This window comes from Nematostella vectensis, chromosome 7 (assembly GCF_932526225.1).
Source record: "Nematostella vectensis chromosome 7, jaNemVect1.1, whole genome shotgun sequence".
Classification (NCBI taxonomy): Eukaryota; Metazoa; Cnidaria; class Anthozoa; order Actiniaria; family Edwardsiidae; genus Nematostella; species Nematostella vectensis.
Window position 1 is genome coordinate 13,534,586 of NC_064040.1, and position 19,575 is coordinate 13,554,160.

Genomic DNA, 19,575 nt, shown 5'->3' on the forward strand with positions numbered 1-19,575 from the left:
AAAACGAAAAAAAAAAGAAAAATTATAATAGACATAAGGTGTAGATATCACACACTTAGCATTTTGACGTTTATTTTAACTGTCACGTTTTTGGAAAACTTTTTTTTATATCATGACTGGTTTATTGGGTACCCTGTGGGATAAGCCGCTGGTCAAAGGCTCAAGTAATCATACGATAAAGAGTAAGCTGAAGTTTGGAACATTTTTATCGTTGTTCCTGGTCTTTTTTATCCGAATGGCTAACTGCCACGTGGCTTTATCATCGCAAACTTTGTGACTTTTGGACTCAAATTTGATTCTCATAGATTTCACCCACATTAGAATAGATATGTATTGCACGCTGTCAGAACAAAGAACCAACTCCAGATTTCACGAAGACCTGGACATTCTAATGATCGTCGTCAATTTGCGAAGGAAAAAGCGACTTATTGCCTATTAGTTGAGCATTTCAAAAGCAAAAAAGTGATTGCGCCTGCAACATTGTAGTTAAACTCAAGGATATCCCAGGATATTAGTAGTTGTTATTTTGTTGCCAAACACCATGGCAGAATATGACCTGGACATTTTGACTAGTAATGGTTTTAGTGATATGTTGTTTGGCCTGAAGAGTTACCAGCCGGAGGTGTATAAGTACTCTCACCGCAGATCTCCAGAACAGATAAAACAAGATGTTTTTCTTTCAAGACGTGTCCAACATATTATTGCAGAGGTAATGTTTAAATCCAAATCAATTTTAAATTTTAGTAATAAAGCCATATAAATAATAGTAGCTTTCATTTCTAGTCCCGATTTCTTCCTTGCATGTTATTTTTCTGTTTTTTAAATATATTTTTTTATCTCAAAATTAGGCCTTTTGTGTGGAAAAAAATTATTCATCCAATCATAGGCACTATTGCAACACTTTTTAGTGCAGTGAAAGGGTTTGATTAGTAGAACTTGCTATTTTTGGTGTGATTGGATGTCTAATCTTTTAGATTTCTCGTTATTGAAGAGCACATAACTCAGCACCTTGTGCAAAAATAGGCCATAGCATGGACTGAACTTAAGAAGTGTAACAGGTGTTTGCCCCTGTTGACAGTCATGGTTTTTGTTCCCTTTTAACAAACATATATGTTTTCCAATACTCTGACTCATGATAGACAGCAAAAGATAAGAGCCAGACAGTTGCTCAAGTACAAGAGGAAGCAAAGGCAATCTTGGACGAGATGGGTCATAACTTCAGCCTGAAGACAATTCGCTTTATGGCATATCTGCTCAGGAAAATACTAACATCATTATTCCGCAAAGTAATGGTGAATAAAAGTGGCCTAGAAAAGGTAGGATTTAGACTGGGTTCATTGGTAGATCAAAGGGATGATGAATTGGCCACTTCCTCGCCCTCTGTGAGATTTTGCTTAAAAATATGAAGAAAATAGAGGGTCGTAGCAAGGGGTGGGGCACTTGGTGCGCATGCCTCCCCCTCAACATTTTCAAAAAGTATAAGGAAATGACCAGTTGGGGTGTGGTCATCCCCTTAATATTTTTTTAATGTTTCTGTATTCTGCCCCCCCCCCCCAATCTTATGTGGGCTGCTACAACCCTGAAATAAAGAAAAACAGTAAAAAGCATTAACCCCACCCTCGTTTCACACACCCTTCACAGACCTAGATTCCCTCTCTTGATTTTTCTAGTGTAATTCAGGTGGTTTTCAGAATCACGAAAGTTCAGACTCTTAATAAAACGTCACATGGATATTTGTGTCTGAATTATAAGATACTACACTTTACATTAGACAGCATCTGATTTGATGGATACTACAGTAAGCCTCGTTGTTATATTTACTTATTATTCTTTATTTGTTATTTATTTATTCATTCCTTTATTCATTTATTTATTTATTTATTCATTTATTTATTTATTTATTAGTTAAAGGAAGCATCTGTGCACAACCCTGTGGTCCTTGTACCAAGCCACCGTAGCTACATGGACTTCCTTCTGGTGTCCTTTATCTGTTTCTCTGTTGATCTCCCTCTGCCTTTTATTGCTGCTGCCCAAGGTTTGTTGAGCACTTTGCAGTCTATATTCAAAACACACTATAAAGGCAATGCATGTAAATCATAACCCATGCTGGAATACATAAGCGAAGGCCAAAGAATGCAATTGCTCGGTATTCTTACTCCTTGCATTTTTCTGTTTCCCACCTGTGTAGCATTGTGTTTTATTCTAACAAGAACCAAACAAAAGATGAGTCATCGTAAATGAATCACATCTTTGACACTTAAACTAACGTACAAAAACTTTTTTTCAGATTTTATGAATATGAGAGTTGTTCGAAGACTTTTCCGTAAAAGTGGTGCTTTCTTCATGCGCCGTTCGTTCATGGCTGATAAGCTTTACTGGGTGATATTCACTGAGTATGTTCAGAATCAGCTACAAAGAGGTGAACAGCCTCTTGAGTTTTTCCTAGAGGGGACCAGGAGTCGCACAGGCAAGTTCCTGCACCCCCGGCTAGGTAAGTAACCTATTGTATTTTGTGCTTTGTCTTTGTGGTGGCGTCTTTTTGCCTGCATATATTTGCAACTGCCTGCTCCACAACAAAATGCTTTTGTCTTTTGCCCTTTTGAGTGTGCTTACCAAAGTGTGGTTTGCTTGTTGATATGTCTATTGACCAAAATCTCTTCCATGTTCCACGTGGGAAAGAATTAACTTCTCAACACTGACTTTATTACCAGGACTTATTGTAGAACATGATTTCATAGATAGCATGTGACATACTGTAGTATAGTATGTAACCCTTTTTTGGCTTGGCTTGTTTCATCTCAACAGGCCTCCTATCGATGGTTGTTGACCTTTATGCCAATGCGGGTGTGCCAAATATTTTACTTTGTCCAATCAGCATCTCCTATGAGCGAGTGATTGAAGAACCTCTGTTTGCTTATGAGTTGCTGGGCATACCCAAGCCAAGAGAATCTCTCAGGGTAGGTAAGCCAAACGTGAAAAGGTGAATAGGGGTGGGAGACCCCTACAATTATCAAGTGGGTTGAAGAAGTAAGCATTTTTTTCTTGCTACAGTAATTGTGCCCTTGGCTTAAATTGTTATGGCTTAGAAAGTCACCAGGAATACCCCCAATAGAGGTGTCACACAAACAAGGGATAGTAAGTGAGAATTTTACAAAGGACTTTAGGAAAGAAAATGTTGTTTGCCCCCTCTCTGCCCTAAACAAATACAATAAATAATTGTCTACCGCCATCAAGTATGATTGTAACACATTTTAGACAGGTTTTTTATGGGTCATTCGTTTTTAAAATTATGTTGCAGTACACCAAAATATGATAAAAATATGTAACAAGCCACAACATAGAAACAAAAAGCACAACAGTGTAAGGTTAAATTAGTTGCTTAAAACCACACACAATGTGATGATCTCTTACAAAAACTACTATTTACTTTCCAAGTTTTCCAAGCTTTCTTTTCATGGGAAGTTCCCACTGAACACAGCATGGACAACCCAGTGATTGTATTGTTGTACACAGGGCTTGATAAAGAGCAGATCAGTTCTTTATGAAGATTATGGCAGTATCTACGTCAACTTTGGTGACTTAATTCCACTGAGCAGTTGTATCGAAGGAAAGCTTGACAGGATGTCTACCGCTTGTATTCCAAGGTAAGCCTTATTTTATCTGTTTGTCTTTTTACAAATCTTAAGGAATCATTAGGCCTTGTTATACCTGACTAATGAGATTTGTGATTAACATGTTCTTAACCTAGACATCTACTGTTATACCTGACTGATGAGGAAAAGGAAGTTGTGCGACAGCTTGGCTATGAGATCACGGTCAGACTGCAGTCTCACATGGTCGTTACTCCATCTGTGACAGTCGCAGCCATCATGCTTCAGAACCAACAGGGATTGCCACTAGGTAGGTAAATAAGTCCCCACTGTCTGAAGACGAATCTTTTGTGTATTAAGTATACTTGTATCAGAATACTTGTGTATTAAGCATACAGTACTTGTATCAGGTCATATGAACAAAAGACCATTGTCTCTTTACAGATGAGCTTGTGCGAAAGTATGCGCGGCTACAGGAGTGCTTCAAAAGCTTAGATGTCTCTCTAGCACCCAATAGTAAGAAATCCAAACTGCCATCCTTGATTTTGTTGTACCTCATTGTAACAATTTATTTTCGCGTCACTTTAATTTTCCAAATTTCGTGATATTGAAAATCCGCAAAAAATAAAGTGACACAAAAATAATGTGTCGCTAAAACTGGGAAGCGCGAAAGTTAAGTGAGTACACAAAAAGCTTTCGGCGAAATATTAACTGTGTAATAAGCCTTATAGAAACACCTTCTGGACAATTCTGTACTGTATTATTTATTGATTTTTGCCTAAATTTAGCCCCCACATTTTTTTGTTAGAGTTTTGTAACTAAAGCACATTTTAATTTCACTTGTTTTTCTTGATTTTATTGTCCCCAAGTCGCAAAATCGCAAAAATAAAGTGACCTGCTGTTTACAAAAATAGCGAAATCCCGAATATAAAGTGTCACGAAATATCACCCTCTTAAAATCACGAAATTTTGACGTCACAAAAATTAAGTGTAGTAAGGTAATTATTTTATTCTTCCATTGTACCATTTTTTACTCCCATGTCAGAAATTCCTTGGTGCTCATATGGCAACTTTCACAGCAAACGAAAATGGTCAGTTCAGTTGCCAGAATGGACTTCTAATGTTCATTTGATAATTTCTTCTCCCAATCCTAAAACTTAATAAGCTGCAAAAAAATACACCAGAACCAGCAATATGACTCACATTGTATCTGTATTTATTGACCCACTCCCCCACCCCTTTCATATGATCTCCTCCCTTAACAAAACTGGGTTACCTCCGACCAAGTAGCTGTTCCTCCTAGACAGAGTTATTTCAAAATGTTATTGTTTTCATTGAAAGTTTTTCTTTATGTGGCCTGCTTTCTGTACGTTTGCTGTAAAATATTTTAGTAAATATGTATATTTTAGTTGTAAGCTGAAGTACTTTCAGGTACTACATAAATGTACTAATACATAAATGTCAATTTCAGACTACGGACAGTTTAAAGATGCTGTGCTGGAAAGTATCACTTTTCAAAAGAACTGCTTGGAAATAGATTTGAATGGGCTTGTAAGAATAAAAGACCCAGAGTCAATCAGCGAGGCACCCCACAAAACCTCTGCTACATCTCACGCTATTCGAAAAAGAGACCATGTGATTAGCTCAGTTCAAGATGTGATGGATGAGGCGGCCATCCAGATTCAGCTAGCGTACAAGAGAAATACCCTTCTGCCGTACTTCTTTGGTATCGGAATGGTGACCCTCGCAGCTCAGCGACAAACCACTGAGTCCAAGGACCTAAGTTAGTTTTTTTTGTATATAAGTATCCTTCCTGGAAAACAGTAGGACCTGTGGACATCCAAAATAGGTGTAAAGTATTTTTGTTCTTTCCACGAAGCGAGAATTCATACAAATTATTTATGCAAACATCTGAGAGATATCAATGTTCTAATTCGTTAATACATTGAAGTCCTAGTGAGGTAAATGTTTTAAGGCTTGGTTCTCTGGAAACGCAAATGATATGTGTTTGTGTTTTGAATTCTTAGTCAATGCTCAGATATGGATTTGAAGCTCACGGCAACTTTATCTTTTTCAGGGGTGTTATCTGACGATTTTGACTTCCTCTCTGGGTTGTTAATCAAGGAAGTTGCAGGACTTGCAGAATCGCTTCACGAGGTAATAGCCATGGAAAAATCATTATAGGAGTCGGGGGGTCTAATACCAGATACTAAAGCCATGGAAACATCAATCATTAATGGGCGCGGGTCTAATACCAGATGCTGAAGCCATGGAAACATCAATCATTAATGGGGTGGGCATACCTGTCAACTCTCCCGCATTAGGCAGGAGTCTCAAGATTTTGGACTTCCGAAAATTTATTCTATAGAAAATCTTCATTTTGCCTATTTTCTATTAAAATATTTGAAACAATAATTCCCTTGCGTAGCGCCATTTATCTAACACCCTTGTGAGATCTATAAGTGCATTTGTTCTTGAGAGCTTTCAATACGGCAAAGGCCTGCAAGGTTAAACCCACCCCTCACCCTATAAAAATGAATTAATCCCACCCCTCCCCCAAAGACATTCTCAAGCCTTGACATTTTTGGAGGTTGACAGGTATGGGTGGGTCTAATACCAGATGCTGAAGCCATGGAAACATCAATCATTAATGAGGCGGGTCTAATACCAGATGCTGAAGCCATGGAAACATCAATCATTAAATGGCGTGGGTCTAATACCAGATGCTGAAGCCATGGAAACATCAATCATTAATGGGGCGGGTCTAATACTAGGTGCTTTTACCATGGAAACTTCATTTATAGGGATGGGTCTAATAAAACTTCCATATTTATCTATTGAATTCATAGCTTTGATAAGTGTATGATGTAACTAACCGTGTTTTGTTCTCTTGAAGGTGTTTGAGAAGACACTCGACACTATGACAAACGTGGGAATGATAACAATAAATCGAGGAGATAACGTGACAGAAACTAGCATGACGCAGGCTAGCGTGACATTGCTTAACCATGCTAGCTTGGAGTTCGCCTCAGGCCTGTGGTTGCCATTCTTAGTCGCGTACTGGGTATGTATGTAATATTATTTCTGTTGTTGCTGTTCTAGGGAATTATGAATAAGAATGCGTAAATTTAAATCCGTATAAAAAGTTAAAGCACCCGGCTCCTATCATAAGGGAATTGTGTAAAACACAGACTTCTCATCAAGTAATCGCTTAGCAAGGGTTAAATCACCCCGACTTCCCCCTCCTCCCTCTGAAAAAAAAAAACGTTGGAAAGTAGCGAGATTTTTTTGAAGAAGTTATGACCATTTCCATCGCAACATTAGACATTTCTGCCTGTCATTGTAATTCAAAATTGGATTATTCATGTGGTCATTGATAAGATGTTGTATCGCTTCTTTATTTTTTCAGATAGCCTGTGATCACCTAGTCAAGAACGCGGCATCTGGTGTCGAACACACTATTCATGAGCTTGTTCAAGGCGCTCAGCATCTTGCTGCCGAATACGTGCTATCAGGTCCAGTAGGAAAAAATATATCACCGTTACACCTCAAAAACCTTTGGGACAAATTTCATGCGCATACTATCGCGCATCCTCTAGAGCTAAAGGTTGATTTAGTCAGCACGATTTACTTGTATGCGACACCTCTGCAACTCGAGTTGTAGAGCGTAAATCAGCCTACGACTCCGCTACGATGGTTGACTACGAAAAACGTAGTGTGTAATTCAGGGCTAAAGATATCGTAGACAGGGCGCATACGACTAAATCGTGCTGTCTAAATCGGCCTTCAAAATAAAACAATTCAAAGTCTTATATTGTTTTCGCCATGATCTTGCCTAAAGGCTCTCAGTGTATTTATGAGTTCTAAGTGCCCATGACCAGCGGGCACAGTCGAATTGGAAACGGGAATATTCCAGGAAGTAGTCGCCTCGTTTATTTCGTGAAAACACTGTATTTTTGCAAACTTCGAGATTATTTCCGGGGGAATTACATATCTGAGTTCTGTATGTTCTCATATTCCTTTTCGTTTGTAGGAAATGTTAGATTTTACGAAGTGTTGTCACTTGAGCTGTTGAAAAATGCGACTAAGACGGTGATGGACCTGAATGACTTAAAAAAGATTAAAAGGTTTGTAATCGGTGGAGTGATAACCTTCTACTTCGTGTAGCCTTCGATAAGAAATTTTTTTTAACACATTGACCCCTCAACCGGCCTGTACCGGCTTTGGGAAGTACCCACAACCCAAAAAATTCATAAATGCAAAATAAACACAACAAGATGAAGATACTCAGGCATCAGTCTAAGGGATAAATGGTCTTGCAGATATGCATCCAACCAAGGTGTTGGCATCTACTCTTAAGCCAAATAATAGCACAGGTTCTTTGACAAATCTCAAATCGAACAAGGAGAGAAAAGCAGAATCACCCCTCTCAATAAAACGCTCAAAATACCACACAAGGGAGAGAGATCAGCAAACACAGCTCAAGACACAAATAGATACCTTTATTCTGATCCTCCAGGTACATTTCCATGGCCTCAAAACACAATGTCCACTCCTTGAAGGCTTGTACAACCACGAAGAGGTCTTTAGGTATTGCAAAGCATTCTGGGAGATCCAGGGGAAAATTCACGAGGGGAGGGCCAGTCAACACTCCTCTCCCCAAAGTCAGATGGTTTTTCTGAGTCTGAGGGCCAGTCTTTTCACCCCAAAGCCAAACAAATCAATTCCAGGTCATACAGACCCAGTATAGCAGTGTAAACATTTTTGGAATCAATTTGGTTTCAGAAAAGACAGCATTTAGGAGAGCTGTGGTGATTCATTAGAAAATTATTTTCTCATCCAGGCAAAGCCAAACAAGAAAAAATCATCATGAATCCACCTTTGCTTGCAAATATCCATTAGCAAAGCACTCAATTATGCCCCAAAAGACTTCATGATGTCCTGAGACACTCTTCTAATATGCTCATAGCTGTATTTTTTTGATGAAAAATACAAGCAACCATCAACTTGTGCTGGCTTCAGCACAACGACGAGGGATTAAAAGTGGGGACCGCAAAGCACTGTTGGAAAGCTTGGATACCGCTGACTGGGTGCAGCTGTGTTTGACTTTGACGGGCTGTATAAAACTCAGAATAGGGGGGGAGGTATCTGTTTTCAGTCTGTTTTTTTGTAAATTCAGCTCAAAAAAAAGCCAGGAGTCAATTGGTTAAATATTCATAGGTTGTGGCTGCTGGTTATTTTTGGGCATATAAAAGCTGTAAAACGTATGTCGACCAGTTACTCAGTTGCTATTATTTACACCGAAAAATACAACTGTCCGTTTGCAAGGAAACTTTAAAATAACCATACATGATTAAAGTCTGGTACTTTTTTAATGATATTTGATTGATCCGTTACTTGCTTGAATTAGCTGATGGAAATTGATTCTTTGTCTAACCTGGTATTGTGCGGGGGAGCGTGAAATGGCGGTGTGAAATGTTTTGAAATTTTGTAAGCCAACATCTGTCTCTCTATGGTCTTGCACACGCTGTGTTACTGTAGTTTGATCACCACGTTAAAGGCGTTTTCTGACTGTTGCCTGATGCCCACTGGCATATTGAAAAGATGTCCTTTCTGCTGCTGCTGTTCTGTTTTTGCCAGTATATGAGGTCTTGTCTTTATAATGTTGCCTCATCGGAAATGATGTCGTTGTTGCTGCAGCTGTTGTTGTTGTTTTTGTTGTTGCTGTTGTCGTCGTCGTTGTTGTTGTGATGTCGCCACATGCCCATTGGGACCTGTAAATAGATGTTGCTGCTGCTGCTGTTGTTGTTGATGACGCCTCAATGGAATCTGGAAAAGATGTCATCGCTTCTGCTGCTTCTGTTGTTGTTGTTGCTTTTTCTACTGGATTTTCTGCTACTACTTATGATCACACTATTGTTGTTGTCGCTGCTGCTGTTGTTTGGATGTCACCTCGTGTCCATTTGGATCTGTGGAATATGTTGGTCTCGCTCCTGTTGTTGTTGTTGTCACTACGTGAGGTCTTGTCTTACTAATGTCGCCTCATATCCATCCCAGACCCGGAAAAGACTCCCTGGTAACTGTCTCTGACCAAAGCACTCTGCTGAAGTTCCATCAACGCATTGGTAAGCACCAAAAAGTGTTTTTGCGATGACTTTCCAATGGAAATAGAGAAACAAATTGTCCATTGGTATACAATGACGTCTCTAAGCCATCTTTCTCGTTCTTCTTTCTAGGTGGGTTTCTTGGCATCAAGTCTGATGCTACATCCATATCCTCTCAAGCATCCAAGCTATGAATGTGCCATCTTGCTTCCTCGCACTCAACGTAATATTTTATTAATCTCCCGCAAACTATAGAGCTTGTGTTGGTTTAGTAGGTCTTATCAAGACTAATGTTTCTACTCGATTTTTAGTTTAATTCAAAGATTAGAATATCTCTGCAATGGAAAACATTCCGACCAATTAAAAAATGAACATATAAGAAAAGACATAAAAAGCAGAAAGTTTGGTTTCTTGATTTTTGACAGCCTTTAAGATTTATATAGGTTTACCTTGCTAGAAAATGAAGAGCTTACGCGAAATACAGTAAGAACTCACCCAAACAAATCAAGTTGAGACATTGTATACGAATTCCTTTATATGAGGGATTTTAAATTTTTTGTCCTTTATATGCGAGTATCGTTTAGACTAATACGTGCATTATTATCGGTCAGTCGTTGCAATGTCAAAATATTTGAATTGCTTTGTTCCTAAAGAATAGCTTTCAGGACACTTTGAGATAAAAAGTGTTTTTCATAAACCTGTGCAACATAAGGGCAATAGTCATAGAGTGTAATAGTCAAGACAGCACAAAAGAGAACAGAGACGTTAGTATTTGTGCTAGATAGGCTAGGGTGTATTCCACGGATTTATGGAAAGCATTCTAATTTAAATAAAATAATATTTAGAGTTTTATGCTCTAAAATTATAGGTATAGTATTAGTAATTATAATAATAATAACAACAGAATAAGTCTGGAGAGATATTCTCACACAATGTCATTCCCACAGCGACTATATGGCTGTGTAGTTCTGTGAATAAAAAGTGCTATCTATTGGTGTATGCTTTTTTTTTTTTTTTTTTTTTTTTTTTTTTTTTGGGTAGCTAATCGCTTTCATTGCAGCTGGGAAGCTGAATTACGAGAGCGCAGATTCAGACGTGGTCGAGTTGAAGGCACATAGGAAGGCGCCTCAGGCAGCCGGCATACAACTCATGTCTGACCACGGATCACAGCTAAGATCGAAATTGTTGGTTTTTGTGGAGGGATGAAAACCGGAGAACCCGGAGAAAAACCCTCGGAGCAAAGGTAAGACCAACTAACTCTACTCACGTCGGAACCGGGAATCGAACCCAGAACCCAGTGGTGAGAGGCACAGGCACTACAGAGCAACGCTCTGCCAACTGCGCCACCTAGGCTCCCAACTTGCTCTTGCTTGCTCTAAGACCTCCTGCAAACATCGTACGAGATAGCAAATCGCTGCACTGCTCCATAAGAAAACAGTCCAACAATATATTCCGTCAACAACCAAGGTGTCCCACCCCCAACACTATAATCATATCCGCTCCTCAACATCCACGTGTCTTCCCATTCGACATTACATCAGTTACATGATACCTCTTACCCCATTTCTGGACGCTCAATCTCACCGGTCACTGCTGTCTTGCCCCAGTCATCGTTTTAAAACATAATAGGCCTAGAACCTTGCATCCAAGATTCTCCGTAAGAGGCATTTAATAATAAAATAAAAAGTTTTACGAGTTTATCACAATAACTCGACAAAACCAAGAAAACTCAGAAACGTATGATGAAATGGTCAACCTGGTCAACAAATGACGCATATTGATATTTCTAAAAAAAAACCATAAAAACCCGCCTTCATCAGATAAAAGTGCCATTCTCCGCCGACCCAAATAACAGGTAAGGGAGAGGGCCCTAGGAACATACTTTTGAGCCATGGAAATATCATTTTATTTTCTAGGGGAGGGGATTACAGGGCAGCGTATTTTTTGATTTGGATTTCCTGTGGAGAAAGCCGCTAGAACTTATTGGGACGATCTCGTTCCCAGAGCCCACGTTTCTTTGTGCCAGCGGCACCGCAGTGGGCTCTGGGAATGAGATTGTCTTTGGGACACAATATCATAACACAGCATCAAGTCGTCCATGAAGTCCACGATTTTGCTTTTTCCTCTAGTTTTTCTCCTGACCTCAGTGTTGTCGTTAGCTCTATGTTTCTCCGATCATCCTGTCTTGCTGATATCGGTGGACGGTCTAGGATGGCAAAAAACAGGAGATCTCACCCCTAACCTCAACGCCTTCGGAAAGACCGGGGCTAAAGCAAAGTACCAGTTAGCGGGAACTCCGACAAGAACTTGGCCAACACACATAACATGGCTTACAGGGCTTTATCCAGAGTCGCATGGGCTGATTTCTGATCACTTTTGGGACCCTGTTTATCAAGAAAATTTTACACTTCAGTATGATTGTTCTAACTATGACACAAAGTTTTACAACGCAACTGAACCGCTATGGCTGACAGTGCAAAAGCGGGGAGGAAAATCGGGAGTTTATTTTTGGCCGGCATCTCATGCTTACCACGAAAAACCAACCTACACTGAACCACCATTTTGTCTGGTTGATTGTTCAAAAATTAAACCGAAAGATCTACCAAAGTACCGAGAAAAAACCCGCAAAGAATACCCCCCTTATATTCACTGTTTCAACAACCGAAGCATAGCATTTAAAGATAGGGTTGACACCGTATTGAGTTGGTTGACCTCCGAAGACACGCCGAAGTTCACAGCGTTCTACATAAATGAACCAGACGGAACTGGGCATAGGCTAGGACTGGACTCAGGCGATTATGATAGACAGCTTGTCAGAGTTGATAAGGATGTGATTGGTCGTTTTATTTCAGGCCTAAAAAAAGCACAACTATATGACCAAGTTAATACTATAATTGTCTCCCCTCATGGTTTAGTGCGCACATCTTCTAGCAGAGTGATATATCTCAGTGACTATATCAACACAGCGTCAATCATGCTGTCAGAAGAAGGCGTGGTTGGTCACATCTGGCCACACCATGGATATGAGGATGATGTTTATGCTAATTTGACATCTGCCAATCACCCCAACATGCGAGTGTACAGAAGAAATGAGATTCCAGAGGATTTGCATTGGAGGAATAATCGTCGAATTCCTGCCATTTACCTTGATACTGATCTTGGATGGAGTGTACAGCTCAACCGGCCTAACCACATCACTCCTTGGGCATTAGCTAGTATGTTTTAGCCTGAATAATTAATGTGGGTTTCAGGCGCATGCATAGGACTGGCCGAAGGGATGTTCGCAGTCATAGGTATCATATGGAAAAAGCATAGTATTTGAAGATTCCTTAATAAGAAATGACCCACTTTTAAGGCTGCCAAGGGGGTGTGTGCGTGCACCCTGTGCACCCCCCTGTGTACGCGCCTGGGTTTCACGCCATGCCATCTCACTTGTCCTAGTGTTAAATAACTTGAACTCAAACAACAGTCAAGAGAACCTTTTTTCACAGTAGTACTGTGTAGACCACTTCATAATCATAGCTCTGACCATCACAGACTGTCCTTGTTTTTATCATATGAACAGGGCTATCAGTAAAAAGGGGGTATTTTCTCCTTGAACCCCCTTCCCCCTCCCCAATGGGTCCAATATTGGTATGTCATAATATAGGAAGTGAACAAGGGATGATAAGTAGTTTATGAAGCATGGTCCCCAGTGTAACTCTATACTCCTCTCCCAAACCCTGAACACTCCTCCCAACCCCTGCATAGTGCTACTCAGTGGAGGGAATCTAAAATTAATGGCATTTAGCTTCCATACATTACTTTTACAAATTTCAATTTGAAAAGAGGCCTGCACCTCTCATCTTCTGCTGGTATGCAACTAATTGTTACTTATCTTTTCAGACCATGGTTGGAGGCCATCAGCAGAGTATGGAGGAGTTTTCTATGCACATGGTCCAGCATTTAAACAGGGCTACGAGTCCACACAAGTGGTAAAAGCTGTTGATGTTTATTCACTGCTTTGCCAACTATTGGGTACTGAGCCACTGCCAAATAATGGGACGTTAAAGAACATGATAGAGTATTTAGTGGAAGGTACAGAATGGACACAAGAAATCCAGACTGAGTTATAAGTACTGTAAATGCTGCACTGTCACACAAAAAGACATCAGAAAATGACATTTTAATATAGTAGGAGGCACAAGAAGTATAAACAGAGATATAATAAAAAATTAAGATATTCTCATGTTGAATGAAAGAGCTTTTTTAGAGGGTATTGAATTAACTAGATGCAGTTGCAAATTCAACATCCCAAACACTAAAGCACTTACTAAATAAAATTGATAGAAATTGTTTTGACAACACTTCATTTCTTTTACTATAAATAGTTGCTCCAAAATTGCAAATAAAAACATGTAGATATTGAGCTTACAATTGACTATTTTATAGTTCCCACTAAGTTTTTGTTCAATACCTGCTTGTTAGGGCAATCTGTGATGGAAAACGGATAGTTCTATACCCTAGCTAGAGTACTTTGTAATGATAGCTTATAAGGGGTACAATATGTCAAAATGACCTGATAACTCAAGACATATAATTGGCAGTCATATTTTATTGAAACTTTCCACTAAACAATTTTCTTCCTAAAATATTTTAGGTTTTTAATGATGTCATCTGCATAATTATATTCTTTTTCCCCAAGTGTTAGCTGTGGATTATTAAGTTGACAACACGTTTCCTGTGAATCTTTTATGCTTTCTGTAAATGAAAGCCTTCCAGTAATTTGGTATTTTGCTCCTAAAACGTGCAAACATGACCACACAATTATGTGAAAAGGGCACTACTCCAAGACAAATCATTTGTGTATCTTTTGCACATAAAAGTGGTTGTTTTCACAATTCTTGTTTTGCTTTTGAGATACAGAGTAGAGTAGATTATTGAAAATATGATTTTGTGTTAATTTCAAGTGATAACTTGAAAAAAAAAATAACCTTGACTAGTTGTTTATGAAGTTTGCCATAATGGTGAGTATAGTCATTAACATGCTTTAGTAAGATGAGAAGGGCACTACTGTATACAGTGAATATCGGTGCGTATGAATGATTGATAGATGTCTGTCAGCTCTTCTTGGAGGATTGGTCATCGTCATCTGAGCCATGAAAGTCTAACAAAAATAAATTCCATATCAGTAATTAGGCACACAAATACTTCCCTAAACTGATAGGAAAATATTTGAACTTCCAAAGCCCGGTGTCTTGTGATGTCCCCTGGGTCAATGTACTATGCATTATTTGGGTATATTAATCAATGTGCCAACAGTATAACTGTTATCCACTTTCTTTTGTCTGTAAATATATATTTTTTATCCTTGTGTTTGTTAATTAACCTTGTGGCTCAGCTAATACATTTCATCATAAAACAACAAAAATGGCAATACACATTTCAAGCAAAAAGGCCCCTACAAAGACACAGGGTGAACACAAATTGTACCTTTGAAGGGTGCATTCAAGTAAATGGGGCTTGCTGAGACATCTGGCTCAGGTCGTATCCATTCTTTAGGCAGGCATTTCAATAGGAAGGGAAAATATGAGCCAGCATTTGCAAGTCTATTCACCCAGTTAGGGATAGCTTTTCCACAGAGGAGCTACAAGACAATAATCCAGTTAGATATGCTTTCAAATAGAGGAGCTAAATGGAAGAATTGGATGGCAAAAGCTGGTGGTTTAGAAGGAGGTCTGGGAAAAGAGAGGGCTCCTTTGAAAAGCAATGCAATACATGCACTTACAGTTTCACCAAAAAGACTGGAAAAGATAAAAACAAACGGGAACTGTTTCCTGATATTGTTGCCAATATGGTAATTTGTGAAGAAAGGTTGATCAATCTTTTATTGCAGTGTTTTTATTTTTTGCATGCTTTTATTGCAGTGTTCATACTCTTATTTTATACACAGGCCTTTTTTGTAAATCAGAATGAAAATAGATGGGGAAATATTTAATGTTTACTACGGAGCCCGGGAAGGGACATTTGAAAAACCTACTGCAATTTTATTTCGTGCGGTATACTTTTCGCATCGTGAGGACTAGTTTTCAATTTTGCGTGTCTTTTTTTTTTCGTGAGTTTATCTTTTTTTCGTGAGTTTTAAATTTTTTTCGTGAGATTTATTATTTTTCGTGAGTTTTAATTATTTTTCGTGAGTTTTATTTTTTTCGTGAGTTTCATTTTTTTTCGTGAGTTTTATTTTTTTCGTGAGTTTGTGAGCGGTTGTGAAAAGATAGAACCTGCGTGAGGGAATGTTAGATTTTTATGTTTCTCATTTAGATGTTGCATTACTCGTACATGATTGGTGGCTCATTTCCGAGAAACTGACTACGCGCCAGTATTCTAAAAGAAAGAGGTCTAGTGATAAACAGAAAACCATATGTACGGGATTCTCGAAAGCCAATTTGACATTAATGAAAGATGTTGCGGGGATGCCTTTGTCGATGAAGCAGTGACAAATTCATTTGGTTACCTCAAAGAACATCATAATCGTGACCACGTTACAGTTATGGAAGTATAACCATGTTACAGTTGGAAGGATACATATGTTTTTTAATCACGGTCCATAAGTTGTTGTGTTGAGATCGCCATAGTGGGTCTTTGATTTTCGATAAACGAGGGCATTCTTATTGCCTGAACTATGTTTCAGTATATCATTTATAAAAAAAACCTAACCAGTTGAATTTAAGGTGGCCCGTGGGTAATTATTTCAGAAATGCAGCTTTGAAATAATTATCCACGGGCCACTTTAAGGTAAGAACACTGTATAAAAAAAACGCTTTTCCTGGTACGTAGCGTTCTTCAATGTTTTGTTTTCTGAAAGATATGCAGCATTATTTTGTATGTTTGTGAGGTAAATAAAATCATAGCATACTTCCAAATTTAGTCGGATTTCTTGTGAGAGTGTTGACACTTTATTTTCATTTGCATGAATATTAAAAATCAGCAAGCGTATTGGGCCTACAAGGAATTGTTCTGGATTTCAAAGCGTCTTCAGATTGAATCGTAATTAGAAAGTTTCATGTTCACCGTCTGAATTCTTTATGAGCGCAATTAGGAAAGAGGCTAAGGGAAAAGGTAAAAAGAGGTACCCTCAGGCTAGACCCAATTCAGGGAGGGTTGGGGGGTGGGGGTTGACAGCAGCCTACCACCTAGAATTAGAAAAAATATATTAAATATTCAAATACAAATTTTGAATATTTTGAATAGCTCTTAGTTATGAAACTAAATTCGACGAGAACCACATCAAACAATTCCCATCATTTTATCTAATGCTCTCAGATTTTACACAGCACTTTTAGAAAAAAAGTAAGGTGTTCAAAATCAGAGGGGGTGTGGGGTATCAGACGGTAACCGTCACCTCCTTCATCCAAATTGCAAGTGTTAAATCTGCTCCCTAATATGCTTCGTTCCACACAAGAATTTTAAGAAACAAACGCTGCGTTTCCATGTGGTAACAACATTTATTTTAGTAAGAACAAAATCACGAAAAAAATAAAACTCACGAAAAATAATTAAAACTCACGAAAAAAAACCTCACGAAAAAAATAAAACTCACGAAAAAAAATTAAAACTCACGAAAAAAATTAAACTCACGAAAAAAAAAAGACACGCAAAATTGAAAACTAGTCCTCACAACGCGAAAAGTATACCGCACGAAATAAAATTGCAGTAGGTTTTTCAAATGTCCCTTCCCGGGCTCCGTAGTTTACACTACAATATTTACATGTATTATACTTACTTGTGTAAATTCTGATGTAAAATGATTGCAGTTTCTGAAAAAAAATCTAAATGATTACCACCACAAAGTACCATTAAGTAAACGAAAAAAAAGGGTGAAAATGACTACCATTACAAAGTTGAAAATTATTACCTTTACAAAGTTGAAAATAATTACCATTACAAAATTTAAAAGTATTAACATTACAAAGTTGGAAGTAATTACCATTAAAAAGTATTTAAAATAATTACCATTACAAAGTTGAAAATAATTACCATACAAAGTACCAGTGAGTAAGGTGTTCTGGACTTACTTGTCGACCAAGTGATATGACACTCCTGTAAATTTTGAACCCATCTCATTTACAATGTGATCAATGTCTTCAGAACTAAAATCTGTCATCCCGATGACTATTGATTCTCTGTGAAAACAGGAATAATATTAATAATTGTTTAGTATCTACAGCATAACTTTTCCAGGTAAGGAGGGTACTTTGCTGCTGTCACAAGCATGCTGTGGAAGTTAGAAGTTTTAAATTCCCCCCATGATCATATCTAGCCGACATCACAAAATGCTAAATGAGTAACTTTGAGGGAACAAGGTAATTTTGGGTGTATTCAACTAGAAAACCCCCTCACTGCTCATGAAAAAGATTACCTTTTTAATTGAATGACACAAAATTCTCACAGAAAGGCAACATTTGATACTCACCTAAATTTAAACTCTGGCCCAAGCATTTCTGCACACTTTGGAAACATGTCAAAGATTCCTGACCATTCGTATGGGTGACCACCATATGCATATTCTAGTATCAACAGGATCTATGTGTTAATTCCTAATAAAATATGTAAATAATTTCATAAAAAGCTAAGGCATGGACAGTATGCACAGGGCTACTCTTTCAAAGCATTCTTTTACTTTCAACCTATAAATCATTTTAAGCAAAGACCACACTTAGTATAAATAATTTACACTAACCAACCGATCAATTAGGTTTGAGGTTACTGAGGTTATTGAAATACAGTTATAATACAAAAAACACACTTGTGTGGGTCTGTAACCTTTGAAATGCAAGTCCACTTTGATGGTTGAAAAATAAAACATTCTGAAAATCATTGTGTGTTAGGGAATTAGGGTAACACAGATTTTTATCATACAGCTAGATAAATAGATTGTGTACATATACACAAGGTCTCCTTTTCACCTATGGTGAAAAGGAGACCTTTTGTAAATCCCTTAAATAGCTACACCTATTCATCGGTCCTCCTTGTGATCAAATTTCTGTGTTCAATTTCTCAATGCATCCTGTTTTATTCCAATGGACGATCTGTGCTTGAATTGACATGTTATGCAGCCAAAACATTGTACTTTCTGCACAAAAAATGCTGTCATGTTTTCAAAACGATGTCTTAATGGAGCCTTTTTAAAAGTCATGAACGTCACTTAAATCGTAATATATGCAAAGGTGAAAGGATTTTGTTGTACAATCGACTAATTGACTATTATGGTATTTGGTACACGGCAAAAGTGACAAAGCATATTATTTTGGATTTTTTTAATGTTTATAAGGGAAATGACAGATGGCGGGACAGATTCAAAGGTCTTAAAAACCTGACTTACCGGGATAATCTCAAAGTTAAGTATTTCAAACATCTTATGGTGGTGCGTCAAAATTGTTTATTAGGTCACGAATAAATAAGGGAATTCAGACGGAACTCGACGCATTCAAGGCAAGCATACAAGAGAAAAATACGTAAAAAATTCCCTCTTACCTTTTCCATGTACCACAACACCAGAATGGAAGACTCCGAGACCAATATTAAATGTGTAGTTGTTGATCCAGTACTGAAAAAATACGGAATAAGAATCGCATTACAAAATTGACAGTCAATAAATAGCAAAAGAATTCTGATTTCCTCTCCCAAATACATACCATGTCGTAAACATTGAGAACGACGGGGAATTGAGGCATTTTCGTGCACTTAGAAAATCTCCCTGGAATATACTAACTATCTAGCCATTTTTTGGCAAAAATTAGCTTAAATCCGATTCACAAAAATAGAAATCTTTATCAGCAAAACGCGAATTGTCTTGAACTCACCGCCATCTTTTTAGAAATACTGCTGACAAGGTGAGAAAC

The 19,575-nt window shown here is 38.1% G+C and overlaps 3 protein-coding genes across 4 annotated transcripts; 2 read left to right on the forward strand and 1 right to left on the reverse strand.

Moving 5' to 3' along the window:
- Positions 1 to 158: 158 nt before the first annotated feature.
- LOC5503267 (dihydroxyacetone phosphate acyltransferase) lies at positions 159 to 10,685 on the forward strand. Its single transcript, XM_032371615.2, has 15 exons — positions 159 to 709; positions 1,140 to 1,316; positions 1,906 to 2,035; positions 2,288 to 2,491; positions 2,806 to 2,957; positions 3,514 to 3,644; positions 3,749 to 3,900; positions 4,035 to 4,106; positions 5,062 to 5,373; positions 5,668 to 5,747; positions 6,487 to 6,654; positions 7,000 to 7,105; positions 7,624 to 7,717; positions 9,648 to 9,715; positions 9,827 to 10,685. Exons 1-15 carry the CDS (start codon positions 542 to 544, stop codon positions 9,886 to 9,888), a joined length of 2,076 nt encoding a protein of 691 aa, XP_032227506.1. The 5' UTR covers positions 159 to 541; the 3' UTR covers positions 9,889 to 10,685.
- Positions 10,686 to 11,723: 1,038 nt separating this feature from the next.
- Positions 11,724 to 14,107, forward strand: LOC5503257 (ectonucleotide pyrophosphatase/phosphodiesterase family member 5). 2 transcript variants are annotated; one of them, XR_004293441.2, is made up of 2 exons: positions 11,724 to 12,987; positions 13,580 to 13,745. XR_004293441.2 is itself a non-coding variant. In XM_032371613.2 (2 exons), the coding sequence occupies exons 1-2, from the start codon at positions 11,793 to 11,795 to the stop codon at positions 13,807 to 13,809; spliced, it is 1,347 nt and encodes a 448-aa protein (XP_032227504.1). In that variant the 5' UTR covers positions 11,731 to 11,792; the 3' UTR covers positions 13,810 to 14,107. The 2 variants fall into 2 exon arrangements, 1 of the variants encoding a protein (XP_032227504.1); XM_032371613.2 differs by having other exon boundaries at positions 11,731 to 12,909; positions 13,580 to 14,107.
- Positions 14,108 to 14,270: 163 nt separating this feature from the next.
- On the reverse strand, positions 14,271 to 19,568 carry LOC5503258 (deubiquitinase DESI2). Its single transcript, XM_032371614.2, has 7 exons — positions 19,369 to 19,568; positions 19,208 to 19,280; positions 18,147 to 18,240; positions 17,749 to 17,856; positions 17,457 to 17,490; positions 15,167 to 15,320; positions 14,271 to 14,840 (listed from the first exon to the last, which is right to left on the reverse strand). The coding sequence occupies exons 1-7, from the start codon at positions 19,405 to 19,407 to the stop codon at positions 14,794 to 14,796; spliced, it is 549 nt and encodes a 182-aa protein (XP_032227505.1). The 5' UTR covers positions 19,408 to 19,568; the 3' UTR covers positions 14,271 to 14,793.
- Between the last annotated feature and the right edge of the window lie 7 nt (positions 19,569 to 19,575).

What these genes read in the sequence shown, in the direction of transcription:
- LOC5503257 (XM_032371613.2), top strand. Translation starts at nt 11,793, where the DNA reads ATGAAGTCCACGATTTTGCTTTTTCCTCTAGTTTTTCTCCTGACCTCA. An exon ending in CACTCCTTGGGCATTAGCTA is followed by an intron (nt 12,910 to 13,579) that starts GTATGTTTTAGC and finishes TTATCTTTTCAG; the next exon opens with ACCATGGTTGGAGGCCATCA.
- LOC5503258 (XM_032371614.2), bottom strand. Translation starts at nt 19,407, where the DNA reads ATGCCTCAATTCCCCGTCGTTCTCAATGTTTACGACATG. An exon ending in TGTTGTGGTACATGGAAAAG is followed by an intron (nt 18,241 to 19,207) that starts GTAAGAGGGAAT and finishes TGTTGATACTAG; the next exon opens with AATATGCATATGGTGGTCAC. An exon ending in CTTGAATGCACCCTTCAAAG is followed by an intron (nt 14,841 to 15,166) that starts GTACAATTTGTG and finishes TATTTTTGTTAG; the next exon opens with ACTTTCATGGCTCAGATGAC.
- LOC5503267 (XM_032371615.2), top strand. Translation starts at nt 542, where the DNA reads ATGGCAGAATATGACCTGGACATTTTGACTAGTAATGGTTTTAGTGAT. An exon ending in TGTCTCTCTAGCACCCAATA is followed by an intron (nt 4,107 to 5,061) that starts GTAAGAAATCCA and finishes TGTCAATTTCAG; the next exon opens with ACTACGGACAGTTTAAAGAT. An exon ending in GAAGTTCCATCAACGCATTG is followed by an intron (nt 9,716 to 9,826) that starts GTAAGCACCAAA and finishes TCTTCTTTCTAG; the next exon opens with GTGGGTTTCTTGGCATCAAG.